We start from the raw sequence: 25,384 nt of genomic DNA on the forward strand, positions 1-25,384 counted from the left end.
CAGCATCTCAAGGAGCGTTACATAGCATCTCATCTCGATCGAACAATGTCCCAGCTCTCTTCTGTTTGTAGCCTCGGGCATTGCTTCTCACTCAACCTTGTTCACTCCACGCCACTCACGCTCACCGTCAAGACTGATTTCTCGTTGTGGGACACCCAACCAACAAATTCACCACTGTCGGCTCTGCATCCATCAGTGGATTGATTACAACTGATAACACTGGTCAACACACTTTTTCTGGCATAAGGTATTCCAATGGTGTTAAGGTAAGTTTGGGGTGCTGATTCCAAATCTGGCATCAGTTTTTGTCTATCACATCAGGTTTTTGAGATATCAAATATTGCATTTTCAATAAAAACTGCAGAAGAAAAATATTAAATAAATGTGGATATCTACATAAAATAATATTATAAACACACTATCCTAAAAATACAGCACCATATTTTAACACTAAAGCAGTCACTGACTCGCAACAACTTACAATCATAAGTGACAGAGTTAATTTCTGGTAAAATCAATGCAAATTGGGTATGCCTATAGCATAAAAATGAGGTGTGATAGAGCAAATCTGAGATCAGATTTGGAATCCGCACCCTGAAATTAGTCTAAAACAGCTGCAAAAGTCCAGGCCAGAAATTTTTATGTTTTTGTTGACCAGTGTAATGATGGTGTGTGTGTGTGTGTGCAGACGTCTCTTTCTCAGGTGACGCGCCGCTTCGGACGGACTTAGTGCCGTCATGGAAATGTGAAATGTCGCGTCATGTGTGTGTGGATCTCCCCTCGATCACCGCATGTTCCCAGACGCGCGACTCCCGGGTTTAATCTCACACCCGGGGTGGGGGGTCTGGGGGGGGGGGCACCCATCTCAGACAACTCGTGGAGGGGAGTCGTGTGTTCAGTGTGTGTGTCTGTCAGTCTGTGCGCGTGTGTGTCTGTGTTTAATTGGTAGTTGTTAGGATGGCCGTCTGTTCGTCTCTTTCACGATTTCAGTTGGATTTCTGTGTCTGTCTATACTGTACTCTATTTTTTATTACAATTGCTATGTGTCTGTCTTATAGTATATATCTGTGTCTATGTGTCTGATAATTGTTTCATTTAAATGTTTAACACGTATATCGTCCATAATATAGTGTTTTTTTAGGTTAGATCCAAAAAAATAAACCTGTTATGGTTAATTTAACTGTCTTAATTTTTTTTTATTTCAACGTGCCTCTATTTCATTGTCTGTAGTGTTTGTTTCATTATCTGGGCCTGCCGATCAATTCTAAATACCGTGGCACATCTGGGACTGTGCTGCAGCACACCAGTTGCGAAGCATTGGCATAGGGGACCCCCTGATGACAGCTGTCTGTGTGGTACAAGGTAATGCAGTTTCTCGCTGTTATTCCAATAAAGTTTTATTTTTAAATAATTTAACAATATTGGTAAAATTTTGACGATGATGCCGGCACTCATGGCCTACTCTTTTTCGAATTACGTCACAGTATCTGTGACGTCCAACGTGATGCATATCACCACGTCGCCATTTCCGTGGCACATGCCTGGGCATCGTGGTTGCGACGTAGAACTCGAGACGAGGAATCCTGGACCAGATTACTCCCCCTGCCCATAACCCCGTTCCTGGGACCGCCTCACATGGCCTTGCCAGCGATGAGCAGGCTCATACAGAAGACGAGCAGGAAGAAGATCCACATGAACACGCGGTCCATCACCTTGGCCACCTTCTTCCACTCGCTGCTCAGCTCGTGCGCGGCGCGCGCCTCGCGCACAAACGCCGCGATGGAGGCCACGTCCCTGGCCACGCGTCCTCCCCGCGTGCCTGCGCAGCAACAGCAGCAGCAGCAACGGCGGCAGCGGCCGGCGGCGGCGGTGGTGGCGGCGTCGAGGGGTTCCGGCGCCTCGTCCTCCCACTCCTTGGTGTCGAGCAGTGCGGCGGAGGTGGCCGGGGCGGCGGTGCGCACCCGCGCCGTGCGGCAGTTCTCCCCGACCTCGTAGACGAAGAAGGCACGCGCCAGGTAGTGCAGCACGAGCACGCGTGCCCACGCGGGCACGGGCCGCGCCTCGGGTCCGCAGTGGTGCATGTTCATCACGAAGATGGTGAGCGCCGTGGAGGCCGTGATCATGCTCATCGTGGCGATGTAGTATTTGCCTGCGAGGAATAGGAGTGGCGCACGCCATCGGAGCCGTCAGCAGCAGCAGCGGTGGCGTGAGCGCCGTCACATGGCAAAGCGACACACCCGCCGCTCCTCCGTCTAATACCCATGCGCTCTTGGCACGTCTCGCGCGGTGCGGGCTGATCGCGGCTCGTCCTTACCGATGAGCGGCATGTTCTCAGACGGTGGCATGCTCTCGGCCACCAGCAGCTGGAAGACGGTGAGCGCCAGCAGCACAGTGACACCCAGCGACACCTTCTCGCCTGAGTCGGCGGGTAGGTAGAAACCCAAGGGTGCCAGGAAGGAGATCATGAGGCACGGGAGGAGGAGGTTGAAGATGTAGAATGAAGAACGTCGCTAGAAGGGAGAAGTGCACGAGTTCAGTCTCTTAAAACGAGTGGCAGCAGGGGGCAGTGGATATACCGGTGGAAGCGTTGCAGGACATGATAGTGTGGGTGATGGACACCTTGAGTGTGATGGTGTAGGTGATGTCGGGGTAGGGCTCCGAGCAGCATCCGTACACGATGACGTTGCGCCGTGCAGCCATGCCCAGGATCTCCCATTCGACGTTTGCGACGAAGTCCTTTAGCTCAGCGTTGTCTGGGCCTGGGAAGATGTCCACCTGCACGCGCGCCCGTGGGCGTGGGAAGAAGCCGCCCTCGCATTGTGACCCAACTGCTATCACGCGGCTGCGGTGTGGTGCCTCAACCAGGTCGCCCGTGACCATGAAACGACGATTCGCGACCGTGAACTTAGGACCGATTTACCAGTCCCTTTGGGCCTGCCCACGCGGGATGAGCCGTGACGCAGAACAAGGGCATAGACGACGGTGGCGTTGCATGTCCTCCGTGCGCTCACCTGGTGCCCATTGTAGGTCCACGAGCCGAATGTCAGGTGGCACTGCTGGGCATCGAACGGGAAATAGGAGACGTCCACGCCGCATGAGCTCCTGGTGATGGACGGCTGATCCCACGTGATGTCGCCCGTGTGCCGCAGTACCACGTTGGTCTCCATGGAGCGCGTGAACTCATCGTCGGCACTACGGGGGGAGGGTGGTGGAGAGGGTGGGTGGGGAGTCGCTCAACCTCTGCCTCCTCGCTTGGCGGAGGCTGCTCATGGTCGCGATCGGCGATGCGGAGAGGGTTCTACCTGTGGAACGTGCCTGACGACGCGTTTGTCCGCTTTAACGGCAGGGTGGCAGCTCAGTGGTGACACTCGTGCCTTATGGCGAGAAGGCCATGGGTTCAATACCCGACTCGGGCACATCTCTTATGTGGAGTTGGTATTTTGTCCCCATATTCTGCGTGGGTTTCCTCTGGGTCCTCCAGTTTCCTGGCATAGCTAAAAAGAACACACCCAATGTAACGTATTGTCCAAACATCCCAATGTTGAAAATGTACTTTAAAATTACTCAATTGTGATTACACGTGGCAACATCGTCCCCTACTGTGGAAACTTGGCAGGACCCTCCTAAAAACGAGTGCTGAGACTCAGTGAGGCTCTCTTGGGTAAACAAGCATAATACAAATGATACATGAGACTCAGCGTATGAGAAGTGGAGTAGTGGCGCGTGAATCATAATAATATGATGGTGATGCAAAGGTCCGTTTGCTTCCAAGATGTATTATTGCTCGTGAGATGAAACCCAACAAAAGACATTTCTACTAAAGCAGAAAATTATCCCCTACACGTACCCAATAACAGAGTTGCGGCAAGTGCTGTTTGCGAGTAGCATCACAGAAGACTGGCATAGCACACCTGGGGGTGGGTGGCCAGCACCACACCCGGCTGCCTTTGAATTCTGAGTGGCGATGTTTACACACAGCACCAGGTACTCAATTGAGGCCCAGAATCAGTTCAGATAATCGTCACTGGTGTTAACCGTGAGCGGGAATTGAACTCGGGTTGCTGGGTCGGTAGCGCACTGCGCTAACCACCGCATCACCGTTTCTCATAATAGAACAACACACCGAATCACATTAACCCAATAACTCATCTACTCATTCACTTTCTGCTTAATTCCTAGCAATGCTCAACTTTGGAATTCCCTCCCAAGCTCTTATAATAAGCATCCTCAGTTCAAAAAAGTGTTAACTCTTAACACAGCTATTACATTTCGATTTAAAGCTTTCGTGACTGCAGGGATTCATCTTCTTGGTTCTTTCGGTAAAGTCACGTAGAACTATTATTACAACTTTTAATCGTGCTGCTTGGTGCTGGCTGCCTTTTGGATCTTAGGGCCTGTGGTCGGCAACTGGGTTTAAACAATTGGGAATATTCAAGAGTAACTCGAGTGCCACCAGCGTGCCCGGTGCCGTGCAACGCGAGCGCGGCACGTGAATAATGGATGCATCCTCAGTGCCTCCGGACCGCGGGTGAATGGCGTGAGTTGAGCCTCGGGAGTAAGCAGACCGCATCGGGTGGTGCGGGGACTCGACTCAGTTGTGCGTGGGTCGGTTCCGCTCACTCGATCGTCACAGGAGCGATTGAGTGCCACACTGCGCCGCAACTGGCTGCGCCCCAGCATGATGCACGAGGGCACGCATGCTGCACCTGGGTGGGGTGAGCGCGGGTGATGTGCGCGTGGGTGCAGTGCTCGTCGGTGGAGTGGTTGCTGCGTAGCTGCTGTTGTTTGCTGCTGGTGCATGCATAGTGGGTACTTGTTGTAGAGCACGATGTCTGGTTTCCACACGAGGCTGCTGGGGATCCTCAGCGTGTCGAGACCATCGTACTGCTCTCGGTCCCAGCTCAAGTAGGCATCTCTCCACATCTGTCGCACCCAGAGGTACGCGGCCAGGATCTGGTTGCGTTCGTCCTGTGGCGCAGCGGAGTGGCGGCAGGGTTATGTGGATAGGTGAAGGATGTCTAATGGGGAGCAGTAGCATAGCAGTTAGCGCGCTGCCCTATGAACCCGACAACCTGAGTAGGATTCTCACTCACGTCCACCTCCCGTACCAATATCTGAACCATTACTGGGCTTCCTGTACTTGTAGGTCCACTCAGCCTCATGTGAATACCTGGTGCGATGTGTAAACGTCGCCACTGGGGAGACAACGTCTGTCAACGGGCGTGGTGCTGGCTACCCACCCCCACGTGTGCCGTGCCGGCCTTCAAATGTGCTCGCTCACAGCACTTGTCCCACCAGTCTGCTTCGGCTATACTGCGGAACTTTGGCTTTGTCTACACGCAAAAAAACTAGGATGGTCAAATGACAACCGGCAAACGGGTAACCGTTTCCAGAATCGATTATCGGTCTGAAAGTCAGGAATCGCACGGCGACCTAAGTACACTTGCCTTCGTTTCTCAAAAGGTAAAGGTGAAGACCTGCAATTCCGTGCGCACGCCACTGCTGGGGGAAGGGCCCCCACTAGAGGGAGCTCTTTACTCGCCCACCCACTCCTCACTCATCCACCCGCCCACACACCTGCTCCTCACTCGCTCACCTTCCCACCCACCCACTCCTCAATCGCTCACTCCTCACTCGCCCACTCACACACCAACACACCCACTCCTCACTCATCCACCCGCCCACACACCTGCTCCTCACTCGCTCACCTTCCCACCCACCCACTCCTCAATCGCTCACTCCTCACTCGCCCACTCACACACCAACACACCCACTCCTCACTCATCCACCCGCCCACACACCTGCTCCTCACTCGCTCACCTTCCCACCCACCCACTCCTCAATCGCTCACTCCTCACTCGCCCACTCACACACCAACACACCCACTCCTCACTCATCCACCCGCCCACACACCTGCTCCTCACTCGCTCACCTTCCCACCCACCCACTCCTCAATCGCTCACTCTTCACTCGCCCACTCACACACCAACACACCCACTCCTCACTCATCCACCCGCCCACAACACCTGCTCCTCACTCGCCCACCTGTCCACACACCCACTCGCTCACCTTCCCACCCACCCACTCCTCAATCGCCCACTCCTCACTCGCCCACTCACTCACCCACCCGCCCACTCATCCACTCGCCACACACCTACTCATCACTCGCCCGCCTGCTCACACACTCGCTCACCATGTCGATGATCTGGGAGAGCGTGATCTGAAGCGTCACGTTGAGCGCGCTGTTGGTGTTGTCGCTCACGGGCCGCACGGCGCTCGAGTAATTCTCAAAAGAGCGCGCGGAGCAGAGCGTGCGCGAAGCGCCCATCGGCACCGCGAGCTCCTGCACGGGGACACGGGGCGGCGTGCACACACCAACATTCCACACTAAGTGGCGGTGACGTTACCACGGCGCTTGTGCCAGGCTAGGTGCACTTTGAGGCCGCGTGAAGCGTCGAAGGCTCACTGGAAGATCACGGGACAGACCCAGGTGCCGTGGCGTGCACGCACCCCCATACGCACCATCACACACATTGTTGTGAGTGTCGCTTCTCTGTTTTTGGAGGGCGACTGCTTCCAACTGCCCAGTAGCGTCTTTCACGAGCCTCCATAAAGGCCGATCTTGACACCGCTCTTATCAAGTCCGTTCAGCTCTACACCCTCTCGGTACCACATCAGCCGATCTCTTCTCTATCCCATGCCCCACCTATTTAGCCCCATCTATTCGGCCAAACAAGCTGCTTGGGCATGCGGTGCCCCCATGGTGTTTCAGAACGGGGTGGTCCTCTATATATGCCATATTCTCTGTGCTACAGCAGAGGTGTAGGGAAATTCAACATGACCTACATCTCTGCTTATAGACTGGGTCAAGTTCTATTATTCGTGCTTTCAGGGTCGTTGACCCTCTGCTCACAATCCTTGACCTTAATGAGGGTGGGCGGGCCAGGTAAAGCTGTGTGGTTGGATGTCATAACTATTTTCTGGTGACCTTGGGATGCAACAGGTATATCCTCTGGTTCCTACTTTTTACATATTTATGACTACGTAGTTAAATAATATTTCCATGGCTGTAAAAATTGAATTTATATCTGATACCGCTACAATAGGAGACTGATCAATGCCCAGTAAATCATGTTAAGTATGCCAATGATCTGGTAATTGCTACTCTGAGAAGGAGTTTAAGACTCCACTGCTGTACCTGAAACGTGCCACAAAGAGGTGGGGCCTTACCATCAGTCCCATAAAAATAAAGCACCTGCATGGGTATTTTGTATCATCAAACACTCCACCCCCTCAACTCCCAATAAATGATTGGGGGCAGTTGTGCAGAGAGTGGAGAAACTCCCATACCTTGGTAGTCTGCTTTTGACTAGTTCCGGTTTCGCAGTTGAAGTCTCAGTCGAGCGGCATTATCTTTTCATCAGCTGCGTAACGCGATGCGAAAGCTACCTGGCTGTCGATCCATACGAAGTTCCAGGTCTTCGCGGTCGCAGTTATGCCCTATATTCTCTATGCTTGCGAAACGTGGACGCCTCGAATAGAAAACATCTTCGCCGTTTGAAATGTTAAGGTTGACCTGCCAACGAGCCATTCTGGGTTCAACCGGGCTGGGATTGAGTGATGCTTGAAAGATACTGGACATGGTCCCATTAGCGGGCTCCTCCAGCAGGCGAGGCTGCGTTGACTGGGTTCATGTAGCCCACATGCCCAGCCACCGCATGTCTGCATACACACCTGCACGCACCTGTATACTCGTGTATAACATGTATACACATACGTACACCTGCACAAGAGAAAGATCTCCCGTATAGCCTAAACAGACTGTTGGTTGACGGCCGGCACAGCACCACACCCGGCCGTCTTTGTCTCCCTAGTGGCGATATTTACACATCGCACTAGGTACTAATTTGAGGTTGAGTCGACCTAGGGGAGGCCCAGGACCGGTTCAAATAATCGTAACTGGTGCTGGCCGTGAGCGTCGAACCCTGGTCGCCAGGTTTGTAGCACAGCGCGCTAACCACTACACCACCGCTCCGCATGCACACACCTGCACACACCTGCACACACCTGCACACACCTGCACACACCTGCACACACCTGCACACACCTGCACACACCTGCACACACCTGCACACACCTGCACACACCTGCACACACCTGCACACACCTGCACACACCTGCACGGACATTACACGTGCTTGTACCGACGCGGTCGCGTGGTGTAGTGCCGCCGCACACAGCGCGTTGTACCCAACGGGAGAGCGGACACGAGGAGGATGCACGTGGCGAGCAGAGCGGCGAGAGGCGGCTGCGGCTCCATCGAGGCGAACTTCAGCGAGTCGCGCGGCGGCAGAGGGGAGGGGGTAGTGCGGAGGCGATGGGGATGCTGGGGGGGGGGGGTCTTGGGGGGGGTGTGGAGGGGGGTCTCGGGGATGCGGAGGCGATGGGGATGCGGTGGGGGTCTGGAGGGTGTGGAGGGGGGGTCTCGGGGGATGTGGAGGGGTCTGGGGGGGGGTGTGGAGGGGGGTCTGGGGGGATGCGGGGGGGGGGGGTCTGGGGGGTGTGGAGGGGGGTCTGGGGGGATGTGGGGGGGGGGGTCTGGGGGGTGTGGAGGGGGGTCTGGGGGGATGCGGGGGGGGGTCTCGGGGATGTGGAGGGAGGTCTGGGGGATGCGGGGGGTGGGGTCTCGGGGGATGTGGGAGGGAGGTCTGGGGGGGATGCGGGGGGGGGGTCCTGGGGGGGTGTGGAGGGGGGTCTGGGGGGTGTGGAGGGGGGTCTGGGGGGATGCGGGGGGGGGTCTGGGGGGATGCGGGGGGGGGGGGTCTCGGGGGGATGTGGAGGGGGGTCTGGGGGGATGCTGGGGGGGGTCTGGGGGGGGTGTGGAGGGGGGTCTGGGGGGTGTGGAGGGGGGTCTGGGGGGTTGCGGGGGGGGTCTGGGGGGTGTGGAGGGGGGTCTGGGGGGTGTGGAGGGGGGTCTCGGGGGATGTGGAGGGATGCGGGGGGGGGGTCTGGGGGGGTGTGGAGGGGGGTCTGGGGGGTGTGGAGGGGGGTCTGGGGGGTTGCGGGGGGGGTCTGGGGGGTGCGGAGGGGGTCTGGGGGGATGTAGAGGGGGGTCTGGGGGGTGCGGAGGGGAGGAGTTCGAGGGAGCTGGTGGCGCACGCTTTGTAAGGCAGCACTGGAGGCGTGGGTTGGTGGATTGGAGAGAGAAATGTTTGCGAGACTCTCTTCCCGTAGGCATCAAGGTGCCATAACCCTGGCTTGCCGGCAGAATGCAGTGCAGTGTCTGTCCCTGCTGTACGGGATTGAGCGTTCTCCCCTCGCACGTGTGATTTTTCTCCGGGTGCTCCGGTTTTCTCCCATGTACAAAACACTCATTGGCCGAAAACATCTTAATACAATACGTATATTAGTGCAGAATGATTGTTGGCAGCCTCCCAAGCTTGTCTGTGGCTCATCTGCCATTGTGTACCACGAATGATGCTGCATTCAATACGACTCGTTTCGATTAGATGAGTTCTTGCCCTCTCCTCAGACTCCCACTGCCCAAAGCCACCACCACCACTTTGGGGCCGTCCAGAAATGACGTCACGCTATTTTGGACGATTTTTTACCCCCCCCCCCCCTCGTCACACGGCGTCACAAAAAGTCAGACCCCCCCTCAAATATGACGTCACAAAGCTCTGCCCCCCCCAAAATAAAACATGCTTCAAATCGCTTTAAACTATTGTGATTGTAGTGCGTATTTAATGTGGCGCTGCACTCTGATATTGTAGGAGAAAATATGTATTAAAACATCTATTTAATAAAATAGAACGTGTTGTCTATATTTATTTAAAGTTGCGCATTTTGATATGTCACATTTCTCACCCCCCCCCCCTCGTCACACATCGTCACAAATGTCTGACCCCCCGTAGGTGCGTGACGTCATTTATGGACGGCCCTTTAACCCCGTATACTCGTTCGAGAGAAATTTAGTTTTCAGGTCCATACGGCGTACAGCCGTTTCAATACGGCCAAAAAATAAATCAAAATTGTCTATTTGTGTTTCTCCCTTGTGATGGGACTTTTTAGGATGAACGTTGAGATTTATATGGGGCACGGGATGACCAATAAGGTCTAAATTGGTCGTTAATAATATAGGGCACTGATAAGGGGTTGACAGATATGGATATATATTCATGGTTCCTTCGGTAAAGTCACGTAGAAGGGAAATAATAAAAAGTAAAACAATAAAATTCTCACGACTTTTCGATTGCAACACAAGCAATCATCATCAGGTGTGAAACCCACAGCAAGAAATTTTGAAAAAAAAGTGGCGGCTTTCACACCTGAAGTGGTCTTCACACCTGATGATGATTGTTGTGTTGCAATCGAAAATTCGTGAGAATGTTATTGTTTAACTTTTTATTATTTCCCTTCTACGTGACTTTACCGAAAGAACCATGAATATGAAAACCCTGCAGTCACGAAAGCTTAAATCGAGGTATGGATATATTGCTTTGAGTTTCGTGTTAGTTTTTGTAATGGTTTCCTATGATTGCGCCTGGCATTTAATTTCTCAGAATCTTCGGGGATGTGGGAACACTTTCGCACAATGCACCGTGCCAACCAACGAAACCTCATCATTTTACTCGCAATGAGTTTATTTAACAAGCACAGTTACTCAACATCTACTATTAGGTAACTCTTACGCTTTGTTTAAAAACAGGTTGAAATTATTTTGGAAGATTACATTCTCAGCGACCCCGTGGTGTAAAGGGCAGTATTCAACTCTCTCTGTGAAGGGCCATTGCTTGAAACGTCGCCTGTTCAGGCCACAGTGCGATTGACGAATGTGTAGAGTATAGTGTAGTGTAGGATGATGACGGAGGCTTGTGTTGCTTCCGAAACGTCGCGATTTAATTTAATTATTTTCATGTATTATTATTTTATTATTTATTTTTATTATTTTTTTACCTACGTGACTTTACCGAAAATAACCTAAGAGTATGAATCCTTGCAGTCACGAAAGCTTCAAATCTAGAATTAGTGTAGGATATATGAAGGTCTATGCACGTCTAGTGTAGGATATATGTAGGTCTTTGCACGTCTAGTGTAGGATATATAAAGGTATATGCACGTCTAGTGTAGGATATAAAGTTTCATGCGCGTCTAGTGTAAGATATATAAAGGAATATGCGTGTCTTGTGTAGGATATATGAAGGTCTATGCACATCTAGTGTAGGATATAAAGTTATATGCGTGTCTAGTGTAGGATATATGAAGGTGTATGCTCGTCTAGTGTAGGGAATGCAATTGCGTCGGCGGCATGGCTGTACGCGCCGCGTTGAGGCCGTTGCGCGTGGCTTTGGTCTCCCGGTTGCTCCCCGAGACGGGGCCGGGGAAGCGACACGGCTGGGCCGCCCTGCAGGCCGCGGGGGTCGCGGGGAGAGGAGGAGGAGGAGGCTTCACGTCGCGGGGGAGGACGCGTTGGGGTCCGGGCTGGGTCGTGGCCGCGGGATTCGCCATCGGGTCCCTCCACGCGGCGAGCGGCGGGGACAGAGGTGCGTGTGTGTGTCAGTCAGTGTGTGTGTGTGTGTCAGTGTGTGTGTGTCAGGGTGTGTGTCAGTGTGTGTGACAGTGTGTGTGTGTCAGGGTGTGTGACAGTGTGTGTGTGACAGTGTGTGTGTGTCAGTGTGTGTGTGACAGTGTGTGTGTGTCAGTACTTGCCGATGACTGGTACCAGCGGTGTCAAGATCGGCCTCAGTGGAGGAGGCTCGTGAAGGACGCTACTGGGCAGTTGGAGGCAGTCGCCCTCCAACAACAACGGAGGGCGGAGGAGCGACGCTCACAACAACGAGCGGAGCGCTGGGTGGCTAAAGCACAGCAAGTTGGCACAGTAGGGGGCACAGGTGGTGCATCAGCCACTCGTCTCGGTCATCTCGGTCAGTCGACCCGTGGCACCTGGGTCTGCCCCGTGACCTCCTGCCAGCGGGCGTTCGACACTTCACGTGGCCTCAGGGTGCACATGGCCTGGCACAAGCGTCGTGGTGACGTCACCGCCACTTAGTGGCGAATGGCGGTTGTTGTTGTGTGTCAGTGTGTGTGTCAGTGTGTGCCACTAAGAGGTGGGGCCTTACCATCAGCCCCACCAAAACTAAGCACCTGCCTGGGTATTTTGTACCATCTGGCACTCCACCCCCACAACTCCCAATCGGTGATGGGGCAGTTGTGGAGAGAGTGGAGAGTTTCCCATACCTGGGCAGTGTGCTTATGACCGGCTCCAGTTTATCAGCAGAGGTCTCACTCCGAATCAGTCGAGCGGCAATATCTTTTCATCGGTTGCGTAACGCTGTGTGGAAGCTACCTGGTCTGTCGCTCCGCACGAAGCTTCAGGTCTTCTCGGCCACGGTCATTCCCTCCCTTCTCTATGCTTGCGAAACGTGGACCCCCCTAGTGGAGCATCTTCGCCGGTTGGAAACATTTAGGCTGGCCTGCCTACGATCCATCCTGGGTTTAACCAGGCTGGATTGTGTGAGGAGCTCACAAGTCCTTGAAAGATCTGGGCAAAGTCCCATCAGTGAGCTCCTCCGGCAGGCAAGGCTGCGTTGGCTGGGTCATGTAGCCCGCATGCCCAGCCACCGCATGCCTAAACAGCTTTTGTTCGGCCGGATCGAGGGGGCTAAACGGGCGCGGCACGGGCTAGAGAAGAGATGGAGTGATGTGGTACAGGAGGACGTGGAGCTGAGTGGACTTGCCGATGACTGGTACCAGCGGTGTCAAGATCGGCCTCAGTGGAGGAGGCTCGTGAAGGACGCTACTGGGCAGTTGGAGGCAGTCGCCCTCCAACAACAACGGAGGGCGGAGGAGCGACGCTCACAACAACGAGCGGAGCGCCGGGTGGCTAAAGCACAGCAAGTTGGCACAGTAGGGGGCACAGGTGGTGCATCAGCCAGTCATCTCGGTCATCTCGGTCAGTCGACCCGTGGCACCTGCTGGGTCTGCCCCGTGACCTCCTGCCAGCGGGCGTTCGACACTTCACGTGGCCTCAGGGTGCACATGGCCTGGCACAAGCGTCGTGGTGACGTCACCGCCACTTAGTGGCGAATGGCGGTTGTTGTGTTGTTGTTGTTGTCAGTGTGTGTGACATCGTGTGTGTGTGTGTGCGACAGCGTGTGACTGCCAAACACCGGTACCAGCGGTGTCAAGATCGGCCTCTGTGGAGGAGGAGGAGGCTCGTGAAGGACGCGACTGGGCACTTGGAGGCAGTCGCCCTCCAATAACGCAGGGCAGAGGAGCGACGCTCACAACAACGAGCGGAGCGTTGGGCGGATAAAATACAACAATTGGCACAGTAGTGGGTATAGCTGCCAGTCATCTCAGACGGCCAACCCATGGCACAACCTGGTTCTGTTCCGTGACTTCCTGCCAGCGAGCCTTCGACACTTCACGTGATAGCCTCAAAGTGCACCTAGCCTGGCACAGGCGCCGTGGTGACGTCACCTTCACTTGGTGTGACAGCATATGCGTGTGACAGCGTGCGTGTGACAGTGTTTGTGGCAGAGATGATCTCCCAGGCGAAATGCTGAGGGAGGGTGGCGTTTGTGCACAGACTGCCCTATATGACATCATAACAACAGTCTGGACCACTGGACGGGTTCCGCAGGACTGGAAGGATGCCCTGGTGGTCCCCCTCTTTAAGAAGGGGGACCGTACCGACTGTAACAACTACAGGGGCATCTCACTCCTCAGTGTGCCGGGTAAGGTCCTGGCAAGGATTATTCAACATCGCCTTGCTAGGCATGCTGAGGAGAGGCTTGCGGAGCCCCAATGTGGTTTCAGGAAAGGGCGGTCCTGCACAGATGCCATATTTTCTGTCCGTCTGCTACAGCAGAGGTGTAGGGAATTCCAAAAAGAATTACATCTCTGCTTTATTGACCTGGTCAAGGCCTATGATACCATCAGTAGGACTGGGCTCTGGGTTGTTCTTCGTGCTTTCGGAGTCCCTGACCCTCTGCTCACGATCATTAAGGACCTTCATGATGGTGAGCGGGCCCGGGTAAAACTACGTGGCCGGGAGTCGGAGCCTTTCCCTGTACACCTTGGGGTGCGACAGGGATGTCCTCTGGCTCCCACATTATTTAACATCTATTTCGACTGCGTAGTTCGTGAAGCCTTCAATAGCTGTACCGGGGGAATTACCATTTGGTACAGATATAATGGGAGGCTGATCGACGCCCGGGTGCGATCAAGGGATGGCTCCCTATTGGTCAACCACGTTATGTATGCCGATGATTTGGTAATAGCTGCTCATTCAGAAGAGGAGTTGGAGACGCTGCTGCTGAGACTGGAGTGTGGCACTAAGAGGTGGGGCCTTACCATCAGCCCCACCAAAACTAAGCACCTGCCTGGGTATTTTGTACCATCGGGCACTCCGCCCCCACAACTCCCAATCGGTGATGGGGCAGTTGTGGAGAGAGTAGAGAGTTTCCCATACCTGGGCAGTGTGCTCATGACCGGCTCCAGTTTATCAGCAGAGGTCTCACTCCGAATCAGTCGAGCGGCAATATCTTTTCATCGGTTGCGTAACGCTGTGTGGAAGCTACCTGGTCTGTCGCTCCGCACGAAGCTTCAGGTCTTCTCGGCCACGGTCATTCCCTCCCTTCTCTACGCTTGCGAAACGTGGACCCCCCTAGTGGAGCATCTTCGCCGGTTGGAAACATTTAGGCTGGCCTGCCTACGATCCATCCTGGGTTTAACCAGGCTGGATTGTGTGAGGAGCTCACAAGTCCTTGAAAGATCTGGGCAAAGTCCCATCAGTGAGCTCCTCCGGCAGGCAAGGCTGCGTTGGCTGGGTCATGTAGCCCGCATGCCCAGCCACCGCATGCCTAAACAGCTTTTGTTTGGCCGGATCGAGGGGGCTAAACGGGCGCGGCACGGGCTAGAGAAGAGATGGAGTGATGTGGTACAGGAGGACGTGGAGCTGAGTGGACTTGCCGATGACTGGTACCAGCGGTGTCAAGATCGGCCTCAGTGGAGGAGGCTCGTGAAGGACGCTACTGGGCAGTTGGAGGCAGTCGCCCTCCGACAACAACGGAGGGCGGAGGAGCGACGCTCACAACAACGAGCGGAGCGCCGGGTGGCTAAAGCACAGCAAGTTGGCACAGTAGGGGGCACAGGTGGTGCATCAGCCAGTCATCTCGGTCATCTCGGTCAGTCGACCCGTGGCACCTGGGTCTGCCCCGTGACCTCCTGCCAGCGGGCGTTCGACACTTCACGTGGCCTCAGGGTGCACATGGCCTGGCACAAGCGTCGTGGTGACGTCACCGCCACTTAGTGGCGAATGGCGGTTGTTGTTGTTGTTGTGACAGTGTTTGTGTGTGACAGGGAGCGATAGTGCACTGCGCTACGAACCCGGCGAACAGAGTTCAATTCCCGCTCACGGCCAACACCAAATGACGATTATCTGAACCGGTCGTGGGCTTCCCCTCGGTCGACTCAGCCTCGAATGAGTACCTGGTGCGGTGTGTAAACATCGCCACTGGGGAGGCAAAGGTGGCCTGGCGCTGGCCACCTACCCCCTGTGTATGCATGGTGGTTTTGTGTGTGGCTGTGTGTGGTGGGTGAGCCTGGTTTGCTTGTTCTTGGTTTTCTACAGGTGAGCATCTGCTGCGGGCTGCCCGGACAGGTGACACAGTGGAGGTCAACAGGTGAGGGCAGCGTCAAGCGGACAAGGAGGCAAAATTTAAGCTCTGCTGAGTAATCATGAAAGTTGTTACATTTGGTCTTCGCGCTACAGTATTCTCATCACCACGGAGGCGTTAACACAGTCTGCAATAGTTTCACAGTGATGGGCGATGTTGCTATGTGTAATCCCAATTGAGTGATTTACAGGTAATTTTTTGGAATTTTGACTAAGACGCTGGCACACAATGGCCTGCCTACTCGTTTCGAATGATACCATTAGATTTTTTACGTCTGCCGTGAAGCGGACAGCATTTATTTGTATGGTTGAATACACTTGTAGTAATAACCAGGGCGGCCTGCCGAAATCGAACTGCGCACCTCTAAAACAAGCAGTAAAGTCGCTATGGCTGGGCCACGTCACCCCCCCCCTCCCGCTATCTTGTCTTCACTACATGGACGGGGAAGTTGCCACGGTGTTATAAGCAGCGCACTGGACTCGCAATTCAAAAATTGTCGGTTCAATTCAATCTCCTGGCACAGCAGTTGAAACAATGGGGCAAATTTCCTAAATATTCCCCATCGCTTCTGTCCACCCAGCCATATAAATGGATACACCAGTTAGTCGATCACCAGCTCGTGGATGTGGGGTAAAGTGTGGGTATGCCCACCTATTGCGTTTTAGGTCCGCAACCTTGCATGTGTTATAAATGATTATTCCTACAACATTTTCACTGAAAATGATGACCATTTTATGACTTTCTGAAATGGTAATCGATTCTTACAAGAGTTACCGTTTTCCAACCCTAGTCTTGACAAGCATGTGCTCGCAGTTTTCAGATAGGAGTTAAGTCGGTGGTTTCAGGCTTTTGTGGGTCATGATGGACACCTGCCAATCTGCCAGAGAACTGTGTTCGGAAGCAAATTGACGAATGCGTTGTGGCTTATTTAACTGCATATCAGTGACGGGGGATGGCCATGAGTGGCCCGCACTGTTTACCCATAAACAGATTGGAGGCTGCAGGTGCCACGTAACAATGACAGTTTAGAGGCAGTGTTTGAATGAGCAATGGCTGGGATGACTTCCAAGTGCTTACCCACGCGAAAATTATGCATGCACACGCACTCGTGCACACCATACACGGAGACAAACACCAGCTACTTAACCAGGAAGGTAATTATTGCAAGGACTGTTAGGAAGCCCCCTAATTAGGGTTGTTGAAAACATGTTTGCGTTACTGATAGTCGCATGAAAAACCAATAAAAATCCGGTTCCCAACTTTTCACACATGTAGAAAAATGTTACATTTTGACAAATTTACATGAGACACGAAGGGAGATGCTGCGAGTTAATGGTGAGCGCACTTAACTTGCAATCCGGAAGTCACTCGTTTGATTCAATCTCCCGGCACGGTAGTTGAAACAAATGGGGAAAGTTTCTTAAATATCAACACCTTTGCCCACGCAGCAGTATAAATGTACGGTATATTATCACAGGCAGTCGGCAGGTCGAGGGCAAATGTACCACGCAGGAGTTAGGCCCCTGTGTAAGGTGCACGTCCCATTCAGTACACGCATTAATGACTACATTTCCACTGGAAACGGTTACCGGCTCCTGACAATTGTAACCAGTAATCTATCAGAAAACGGTCACTGGTTTACCAGTTTTTAACAATCCTAGCACTTGTTAAGGCCAGAATGGTGTATATAGATAGCACATCATTCATTGCTCATGTCGCGGTATATACATTGCCTATTTGATGTTTGGGTACACATGTGAGGCCCAGGTTCAGATACACTCCCTCCTATACCTATTGATGCATAGATGTGTGTTGTGTGCCTTGGGTTCCTCGCAGACTGCTAGCTGAAGGGGTGGATCCAGATTCTCGCCATGAGCTTGGCTGGACGGCCCTCATGGCGGCGGCCATCAACAGTCACCACAGGTGCGTGAAAGGAACAACTCTGAGCTGTGGAACTTGCACTTCCCATAGGCACACACTGAGGATTGTGTTGGGTGACCATGACGCACAAGTCAACTAATCAACAACAGTCCCCGTTTTTTCCATGACCTGTTATTGGCATCTTCACCACTCCGTGTCAATGTGCACCTGGCCCGACACGCATGCGGCAATAACGTCATTGTCGCTAATTACTGGTAAAAATTCAGCCCCGCATCTTGGTTGCCCGTACTGTCCCATTTTGCACGCCAGTTTCGCCGCAACACTGCCGGGAATGCACTCACGACCAGAAAATGACCTGTCCAGGCACACATACATCAATACCCTCTCGGTAATGTGCCTTAAATGGAGAAAGATATTCTACAACACCAGAGGAAGACTCGGCCGCGCGCCATGCTACATGGGACACTGGTGTAGGAACGAGTGGGAGAACCTCCGATTAGCACGGTTGGCTACGTACGGTGCGAAAGAAATTCAACTTACATAGAACGCAAAATATCATCCCAAATAAACAGCTCATGGAGGGTCCCACCACCACTGCCCAGCCATCAGGAAGCTCGCTGCCCCACACGCAGAAGGTTGCCTTACATCGTATGCGGACTTGTGAAGGCAGCTGCAATCAGCTTTTCCTATACAAGGGAAAATTGAAAGATTATTTCCACATGTGATTGCAGCCCACCACAACTAACAACATATTGTGAGTTTATGGGTCTCTTTGTGAGTCTCTGGGTCCTTGTGTGAACTCACGTCCACTGCGAGCTTTCTTCAGGGGCCCGATTGGTATTTCCTGGTTGTCCTCTGAAGCCAGCAGCAGGATTTACAACTTAGACATGGATTTATTGTTACTACTCAACTCGTGTTCATACGATCAAGAATGGTTAATGGTAGCTTTCATGTGATTTCCAGTGTGGTTGAGGTGCTCCTTGCTGCTGGAGCAAATCCTGATGTTGGCGACGACTTTGTCAACGTCTACAGCACGGCACGCTCACTGGGGATGCACTCCCTTGAGGGTGAGTGTGCACACACCATGAACCACACACACACACGAGCATGAGCAGGCTTACACTCGAGAGCGGTGGATTCGTGGCAATGGATAACATCGGCTACAAGTCGTGTTTGAGGGAGTCGAAGGCAGCTGGGCATGTTATTGGCCATACCATCTTCTTGTGTGCCGTGTCAGCCTTAATTGGTGTTCTGTAACACCACGTGCTATAATAGTCTGTATGGCTATACAAGGGGCTCTGTGTGTGTGAGTGAGATGTGTTTGACTGTGGCTGCGTTGTTCCTAGCAGCTGCTGGAGCAACCAATACCCTTCCTGCTCGTGCTGCTGTGCCAATGTTATGATTATGTTGTATTGAAGCAACTTTGTTGTTTATATGTATACATGTGTAGCATTTATTTATGAATGTATTTTTCGATTTAAAGCTTTCGTGTCTGCAGGGATTCATCTTCTTGGTTCTTTCGGTAAAGTCACGTAGAAGGGAAGTAATAAAATAATAAAAATAAAACATAATAAAATATAATAATTCTCACGACGTTTCGGTTACAACGCAAGCAGCCGTCGAAGACGTCGAAGACGGCTGCAAGCAGCCGTCGAAGACGGCTGCTTGCGTTGTAGCCGAAACGTCGTGAGAATTATTTTATTTTATTATTTTTATTTTTATTCTTTTATTACTTCCCTTCTACGTGACTTTACCGAAAGAATCAAGAATATGAATGTATTGTTACAATGTGAAGACGCAACACAGCCTCCAGCACAGATTTCACTGAGGAGCTGCACAGGTTCCGTTGTTGGATGATTCTATGTTTGTTGTCTTATGAATGAGAGTATCGCAATGTTTCTCAAGAAGATAGTTTTTAATTAGTGCGTACCACCTGCTATGACATATGGATTAGAAACATGGACATTAGCGAATTTTTTTAACAAACACCGAAACTTCTTTCTTTCACACCGTACTTAGCCAACCATGATAATCGGAGGAACAGGGTGCAAAGAAGCGTTGAGTGATGCCTGCTTAGAATTACATGGAGAGACAGAGAAACCCGTGGATTAGAGAGCCTCTGCAGGTGAATGAGATCATAAACTATTAAGAAATACGAGCGGGCTTTGCCGGGACACATCGATTGAAGGGAGGACGGATGATGATCAAGAATCAGAATGGAGCGGTAGCCTCAGGAATGGAAGGTGTCCGAGAGGGTGCCCAGCAAGGAGATGGAGCCATGAGATCAGTCCGTGCGCGGCTGCTGGATGGATTGTCACATCGCAGGATTTTGAGAGCTGGTGGCAAGTTGAGAAGGCCTTCACCCAGCTGTGGATTGAGCAAGGCTGATGATGATGTAGTAGTTTTGAAATTAATTGGTTTCCTGTGTCATGGTCATTTATATGTGTACAGCAAATCCTTGCCCATTGCGGGGGTTACGTTCTTGAAAATAGCCGCAATCGGCAAATCTGCGATTTGTTAACTCCAAGGCAAATGGGAAGACTATGATTTGGTTCACAGTTAATAATATGACAACCCCCTCCTTTTGTTTTACGTTACCCTACATCAACGAAAAAATTCAACAGGAAGCATTTTGAATGTAAAATATGCTTAATATTTTCTAGTGTTAAATATAACTTGTACAGTAAATGTATAAAATGAAAAAAGTAATGTAGTGTACAATACTGTACACGTATCTATGTACAGTACTGTACAATACAGTTATAAAAAATTGTACACCTGAACCTCATTGGCTCTTCACTGGAGGCTGGGAACACCATGTGACCTGTCCTGTGACCTGGGACCTGCAATGGACCGCTTGGAAGATGAGATGAACACATGACGACGCCGTGTGTTCTTCCGTGGCAGCATCATCGTGAGCAATGCAGTTACGGTTGCGTACAGGAATTTCGTGGTCGGCTAAGAATGGTCGAGACTCAGGAGCGCGATTGACGAACTGTGCCTTAATAAATTTGGCACAAAACCGCGATCGCTAATCCCACGAGAGGGAAGGGTTTGCTGTACTCATGCATTTCATTACTCATACGTGTCAGTGCATGTTTGCTATGTACATGTCAATCGCCACCATAGACACCCTTGCAAATGAAATATTTTAAGAAATAAAAATGCCATAAAAATTAGAATCTCTGAATGCACATGGTACTTTCTTAAATGCCTCAGGAATTCAAAGCGCATTACATAACATCTCATGGCAAACATATAAAGGTCACCCCCAGTGGCAGCTATCCCTGTGCAGCACAAGGTGGCTCAGCAGTGGCCTGCAAGTGGGCATTAGTTTGCCATTACGAAGCATTGAATGCTGCCATGTGTAATGCCAGTTTAGTAATTTACTGGTAAGTTTTGGAATTGATCAAATTTAGACAATGACGCTGGCACACAATGGCCTAATCATTTTTAATGACGTGTTGCTGGTGATGTGATGTCGTGTGTTTGCCCAGTGCTGGTGGTTCGTGAGGATGAGTTTAGCGACCGCCTCAACACACGTGCCAGTTTCCAGGGAGTGACGGCGCTACACTACGCAACTCTCATCGATGATGCACGCATGGTCAAGTTGCTTCTGGATGCAGGTCATACACACAACTCCAGATCACACGCACAGCTCCAGGTCACACACACAGCTCCAGATCATACACAACTTTGGGTCACACACAGCTTCAGATCACACACAGCTTCAGATCATACACAACTCCAAATCTCACGCAGCTCCGGATCACACACACAGCTCAGCATGTTGGGCCATTGGGCCTGTGCTCCGCAAAAGTGATAAATAAAAAAACGAATTCATGTCTACGCCGATATCACAAGAGCACTATGGTATTTTAATTTAATAAGTTTCATATTATTCTTTGATTATTTCGGTAAAGTCACGTAGATATAAAAATAAAAATAAAGTGAATAAAAAAAATAAAAAAAATAAAAAAAATAAAAAACAAAAAAAACACTAATGTAGACTGTAGCCTGGTTCTAAATTGGAGTTAGTGTACTGGCAGTCTATAATGTAGACTGTAGCCTGGCTCTTTCCCTCGGTGAGTGTACTGGCAGTCTATAATGTAGACTGTAGCCTGGTTCTTTCCCTCGGTGAGTGTACTGGCAGTCTATAATGTAGACTGTAGCCTGGTTTTTAAGCTGGTGAATGTATTGGCAGTCTATAATGTAGACTGTAGCAATGGTTATTAAACTGAGTGAGCGTACTGGCAGTCTATAATGTAGACTGTAGCCTGGTTCTTAACTTGAATAAAATAAAATAGATAATAAAATAAAAACAAAAATCATGACGTTTCGATCGCAACAAAAGCGGTTGTCATCAGGAAAAGGGGGGTTAGCCTTTAAAGGCAAACTGTTTATAAAGGTTTAGAGATGGGTGTAGCCCAAGTGTGTCAGCAGCATGGGCGGGGCAGCTACTCAGTATGCTCACTCAGTTTAATAACCATTGCAACAGTCTACATCATAGACTGCCAATACGCTCACCAGCTTAAAAACCAGGCGACAGTCTACATTACAGACTACCAGTACGCTTACCGAGGTTAAGAACCAGGCTACAGTCTACATTATAGACTGTCAGTACACTCACCCAGCTTAATAACCATTGCTACAGTATACATTATAGACTGCCAGTACACTGACCAAACTTAACAACCAGGCTACAGTCTACATTAGTGTCTTTTTTTGTTTATAATTTTTATTTTATTTTTACTATTTTTAAATCCTTTATATTAAGTTCACTTGCTTGCTTGCTTGCGCGCTTACGACCGTGCAAATCTTTCGGTCGTTTTTTAACCCACTTCCCGTGATCCAATCGAACTGACATTTTGCACACAGACTCGTTGTGCGTGACAATTTATTTTCGTAAAAAATTTTTTCCATAACTTTACACTTTTTAGGAATTTTTTTTTTATATTTAATTACCAATTGCTTAATGGTGGCAGGCAATCATCTGACCCATAGGTGGCAGCCATCTCAAGCCAGAGGACGAGAGGACTCTAGCCGCCACGCATATAAAGGATTTATAATGAAAAACTTTGTTTTCATGGGTTAATTTTTATTCACTTTATTTTGATTATTATTATTATTTTTATATCTATGTGACTTTACCGAAAGAACCAAAGAATATGAATTCCTGCAGTCACGAAAGTTTTCAGTCAAAATTTAAGCTTCATATTGCCAGCCATCCTGCGACAATCTCGGTGCATGTCGACACAATAGGTGTGTACTCAGTATTGTTTTTAGTTTCCTCTTCCCGCATCCCATTAACTATACACTATTCCCTTTTTTTTATAACTTGCTATCCGGGATTTTGGCTGTCCTCGAATGACATCTGGAACTCTACACGACTGCATCGATAGAGAAAGAGAAATAAAGTGATGAGATAAAGTGATGAGAGAGAATGTGATGCGAGAAAGTGATGAGATTTCATAACGAAATAAAGTGATGAGAGAGAATGCTATGCGAGAAACTGATGAGATAAAGTGATGAGAGAGAATGTGATGCAAGAAAGTGGTGAGATGTGTATGTTGGAGATTGTCTATTTTGGAGCAGTAATGATATCACAATGATCATCTTCACCACCATCATCGTCCTCATCTTCAGCATCATCATTACTACATCTTTCTACTGCATAGCATCATCATAATTTAAGGTAAGTTCATTGATAATTATTATTTAATACTTTCATATTTATTTGTATTCACTTTGTTTATTACAACAAATTTGTTTTTGTGTTATGATAATTTTAACGTATTTAATAGCTCATTTATGTATTTATTCAAGGTCGTTAATTTAAAAGATAGGTTTTTGTAGGCCAATATCACACGGAGAAAATTATCTCTGGCTGTGCTTGGGTAAAATTCACACAAAGGCCTTGTTTGAGGAGCCGCTGGACTAGACAAGGGTTCCTCAGTGGTGTGCACTGCGTCTGCTATGGTTTACCGCTTTGCAAATACCCCCCCCCCATGCAGCTGTGGGGGTCGTGGGTTGATGGGACAGGGACAGATGGAGCGCCTGTGTAGAAGTCTGGGGAGGTGGGCCTGCGGTGGAGTACAATAGGTTTGTGTTTACTGTTTTGGGTCTTCTTGTCATCTGGCAAAGTGATCGCCCTTGAAAACAGCAGACGTGCAGCCAGCCAGGTATCTGTCAAACACGCTTCCTGTGCATGTCTTGGCTGATAAGTTTTTTGCTGGGTGGGTTTTCACGTGTAAAAAAATGTCAAAAGGGATTCATTGCTCAAATGAGCGTTGAGGAGGTAGTGGTCATCACCTGTTCACTGTCCTGAGCCAGTGGTGGAAGTTCTACATTACTATGGCAAGAGTTAGTCCTCCCATGGGACAAACACTGTTGGCTTCCCCACAAAGTGGTACTCCTTTCATTGGCCTAGAGTGATAATGGGTCGAGTCAACCCCCAACCAGGATTTCAACTCGCAAACCTTCCGATTGCGAACCGCTCGCTGTACCACTGAGCCCTCTGGCCAGATCAGTTTCAGTTTTCAGTTTCATTTATTTTGTATAGCCCTGTGAGCCATTCGGCTCTTGAATCGGGTGCAACCGCAACAAACAAAGAACAAAAACATTAACAAGAAAACATCTTAAAGTGACTATGTGACTATGCGCAAACTGAAAATTCAGGAAAAAACAGCAAAAATTCCAGAAAAAAGCACCGTACACCAACGCTGTGTGCAAAAATCCCAGTGGGATGCAAGTCAAACAACAACAACAACCACAAGACAACTTAGATTAATTCTAGATTTGAAGCTTTCGTGACTGCAAGGATTCATATTCTTAGGTTTTTTCGGTAAAGTCACGTAGGTAAAAAATATAAATTAATAAAAGTAAAATAAAATAAAAATTAACTTAGATTAAGGCCATCAGTCTAACTCCGTACTACAACAGATAATCACGGCTGAAAGAGAAACATTAGCACCCTTCTCAGGTGCTGCAGTAACATCTGCTGTTTTAGTTGTGTATTTGTCAAAATATGAACGACTGAGCATTGTATGTTTTGTAAACTATAATCCTTGCAGCATTGCAATGTTCATAATAATAACGATGCTGGATGCAATTACCAGCGAAACGTCGTACTCAAAAATTGTAAATGTTGTGGTTTCACTCTTCAACACATCGGTGGGCTAAAGTAGTCAATGATTTGTCTTTTGTCAACGTAACACTTTTTTGCTGAGTGGCCGTGTCGGGTGGTGGAGCTTTACGACACATTTATAAATAACGCGATCTAACCCAAAAACGTTTATTATGAATAATATTGGTCGCGAAAGCCTACGTGTTAAACTGAGCATTGTAATGCATTGCTTCTGAACGTATAGCCCGCAGCAGTCACAAAGAATGATATGTATGTATGTCGAACCGTACGTACCCAACCGTGCTAATCAGAGGTGTGATTTGTGCGTTGCGCTCGCATTTGCCTCTGCTAGTGCACGTTTCAGTATGCATGCCCATTCATTCATCTGTGTGCTCATTCCCTCTACTTTTATCTGTACATTTGTTCACTCGCCTGTGCCTTTGCATGTGCGCATGCAAACTTCCTCGATTGTATACGCGTGCGTATGTGCCCCAGTGTCTTCACGGATAAGAGCGCATCCTTGGCTTATGTTAGCGGAGGGAGTCAAGCCGTACTTAACCACTCGGGGTCACTCATGCGGAACCCCCCCAAGGCTGAGTCTGTTAAACTCTGACTCCGGAGCACCCCCATTCCCTTCTGTGCCCCCTCTGTGTGTCTCTGGCGACCAGCAAACCCCCTCATGCATGACCCTTAT

General features: G+C 50.2%; 2 protein-coding genes across 2 annotated transcripts in view; one reads left to right on the forward strand and one right to left on the reverse strand.

The window, feature by feature from the left end:
• Positions 1 to 1,631: 1,631 nt before the first annotated feature.
• LOC144942189 (neuronal acetylcholine receptor subunit alpha-10-like) lies at positions 1,632 to 8,354 on the reverse strand. The gene is given in 8 exon segments (XM_078868951.1): positions 1,632 to 2,149; positions 2,315 to 2,510; positions 2,620 to 2,775; positions 3,012 to 3,192; positions 4,814 to 4,968; positions 6,194 to 6,292; positions 6,294 to 6,343; positions 8,251 to 8,354. Coding segments are annotated over 8 exon segments (1,425 nt in total). The 5' UTR covers positions 8,321 to 8,354.
• A 2,943-nt stretch (positions 8,355 to 11,297) lies between these two features.
• Positions 11,298 to 25,384, forward strand: part of CLPB (ClpB family mitochondrial disaggregase) — a 37,000-nt gene continuing 22,913 nt past the window's right edge. The window contains exons 1-5 of the mRNA XM_078868707.1: positions 11,298 to 11,543; positions 15,638 to 15,689; positions 17,520 to 17,606; positions 18,528 to 18,631; positions 21,062 to 21,190. Of these exons, the coding sequence (XP_078724833.1) occupies positions 11,309 to 11,543; positions 15,638 to 15,689; positions 17,520 to 17,606; positions 18,528 to 18,631; positions 21,062 to 21,190 (607 nt within the window). The 5' untranslated portion in view covers positions 11,298 to 11,308. The remainder of the gene's footprint in view (positions 11,544 to 15,637; positions 15,690 to 17,519; positions 17,607 to 18,527; positions 18,632 to 21,061; positions 21,191 to 25,384) is intronic.

Source organism: Lampetra fluviatilis, chromosome 26 (assembly GCF_964198595.1).
Source record: "Lampetra fluviatilis chromosome 26, kcLamFluv1.1, whole genome shotgun sequence".
Taxonomy (NCBI): domain Eukaryota; kingdom Metazoa; phylum Chordata; class Hyperoartia; order Petromyzontiformes; family Petromyzontidae; genus Lampetra; species Lampetra fluviatilis.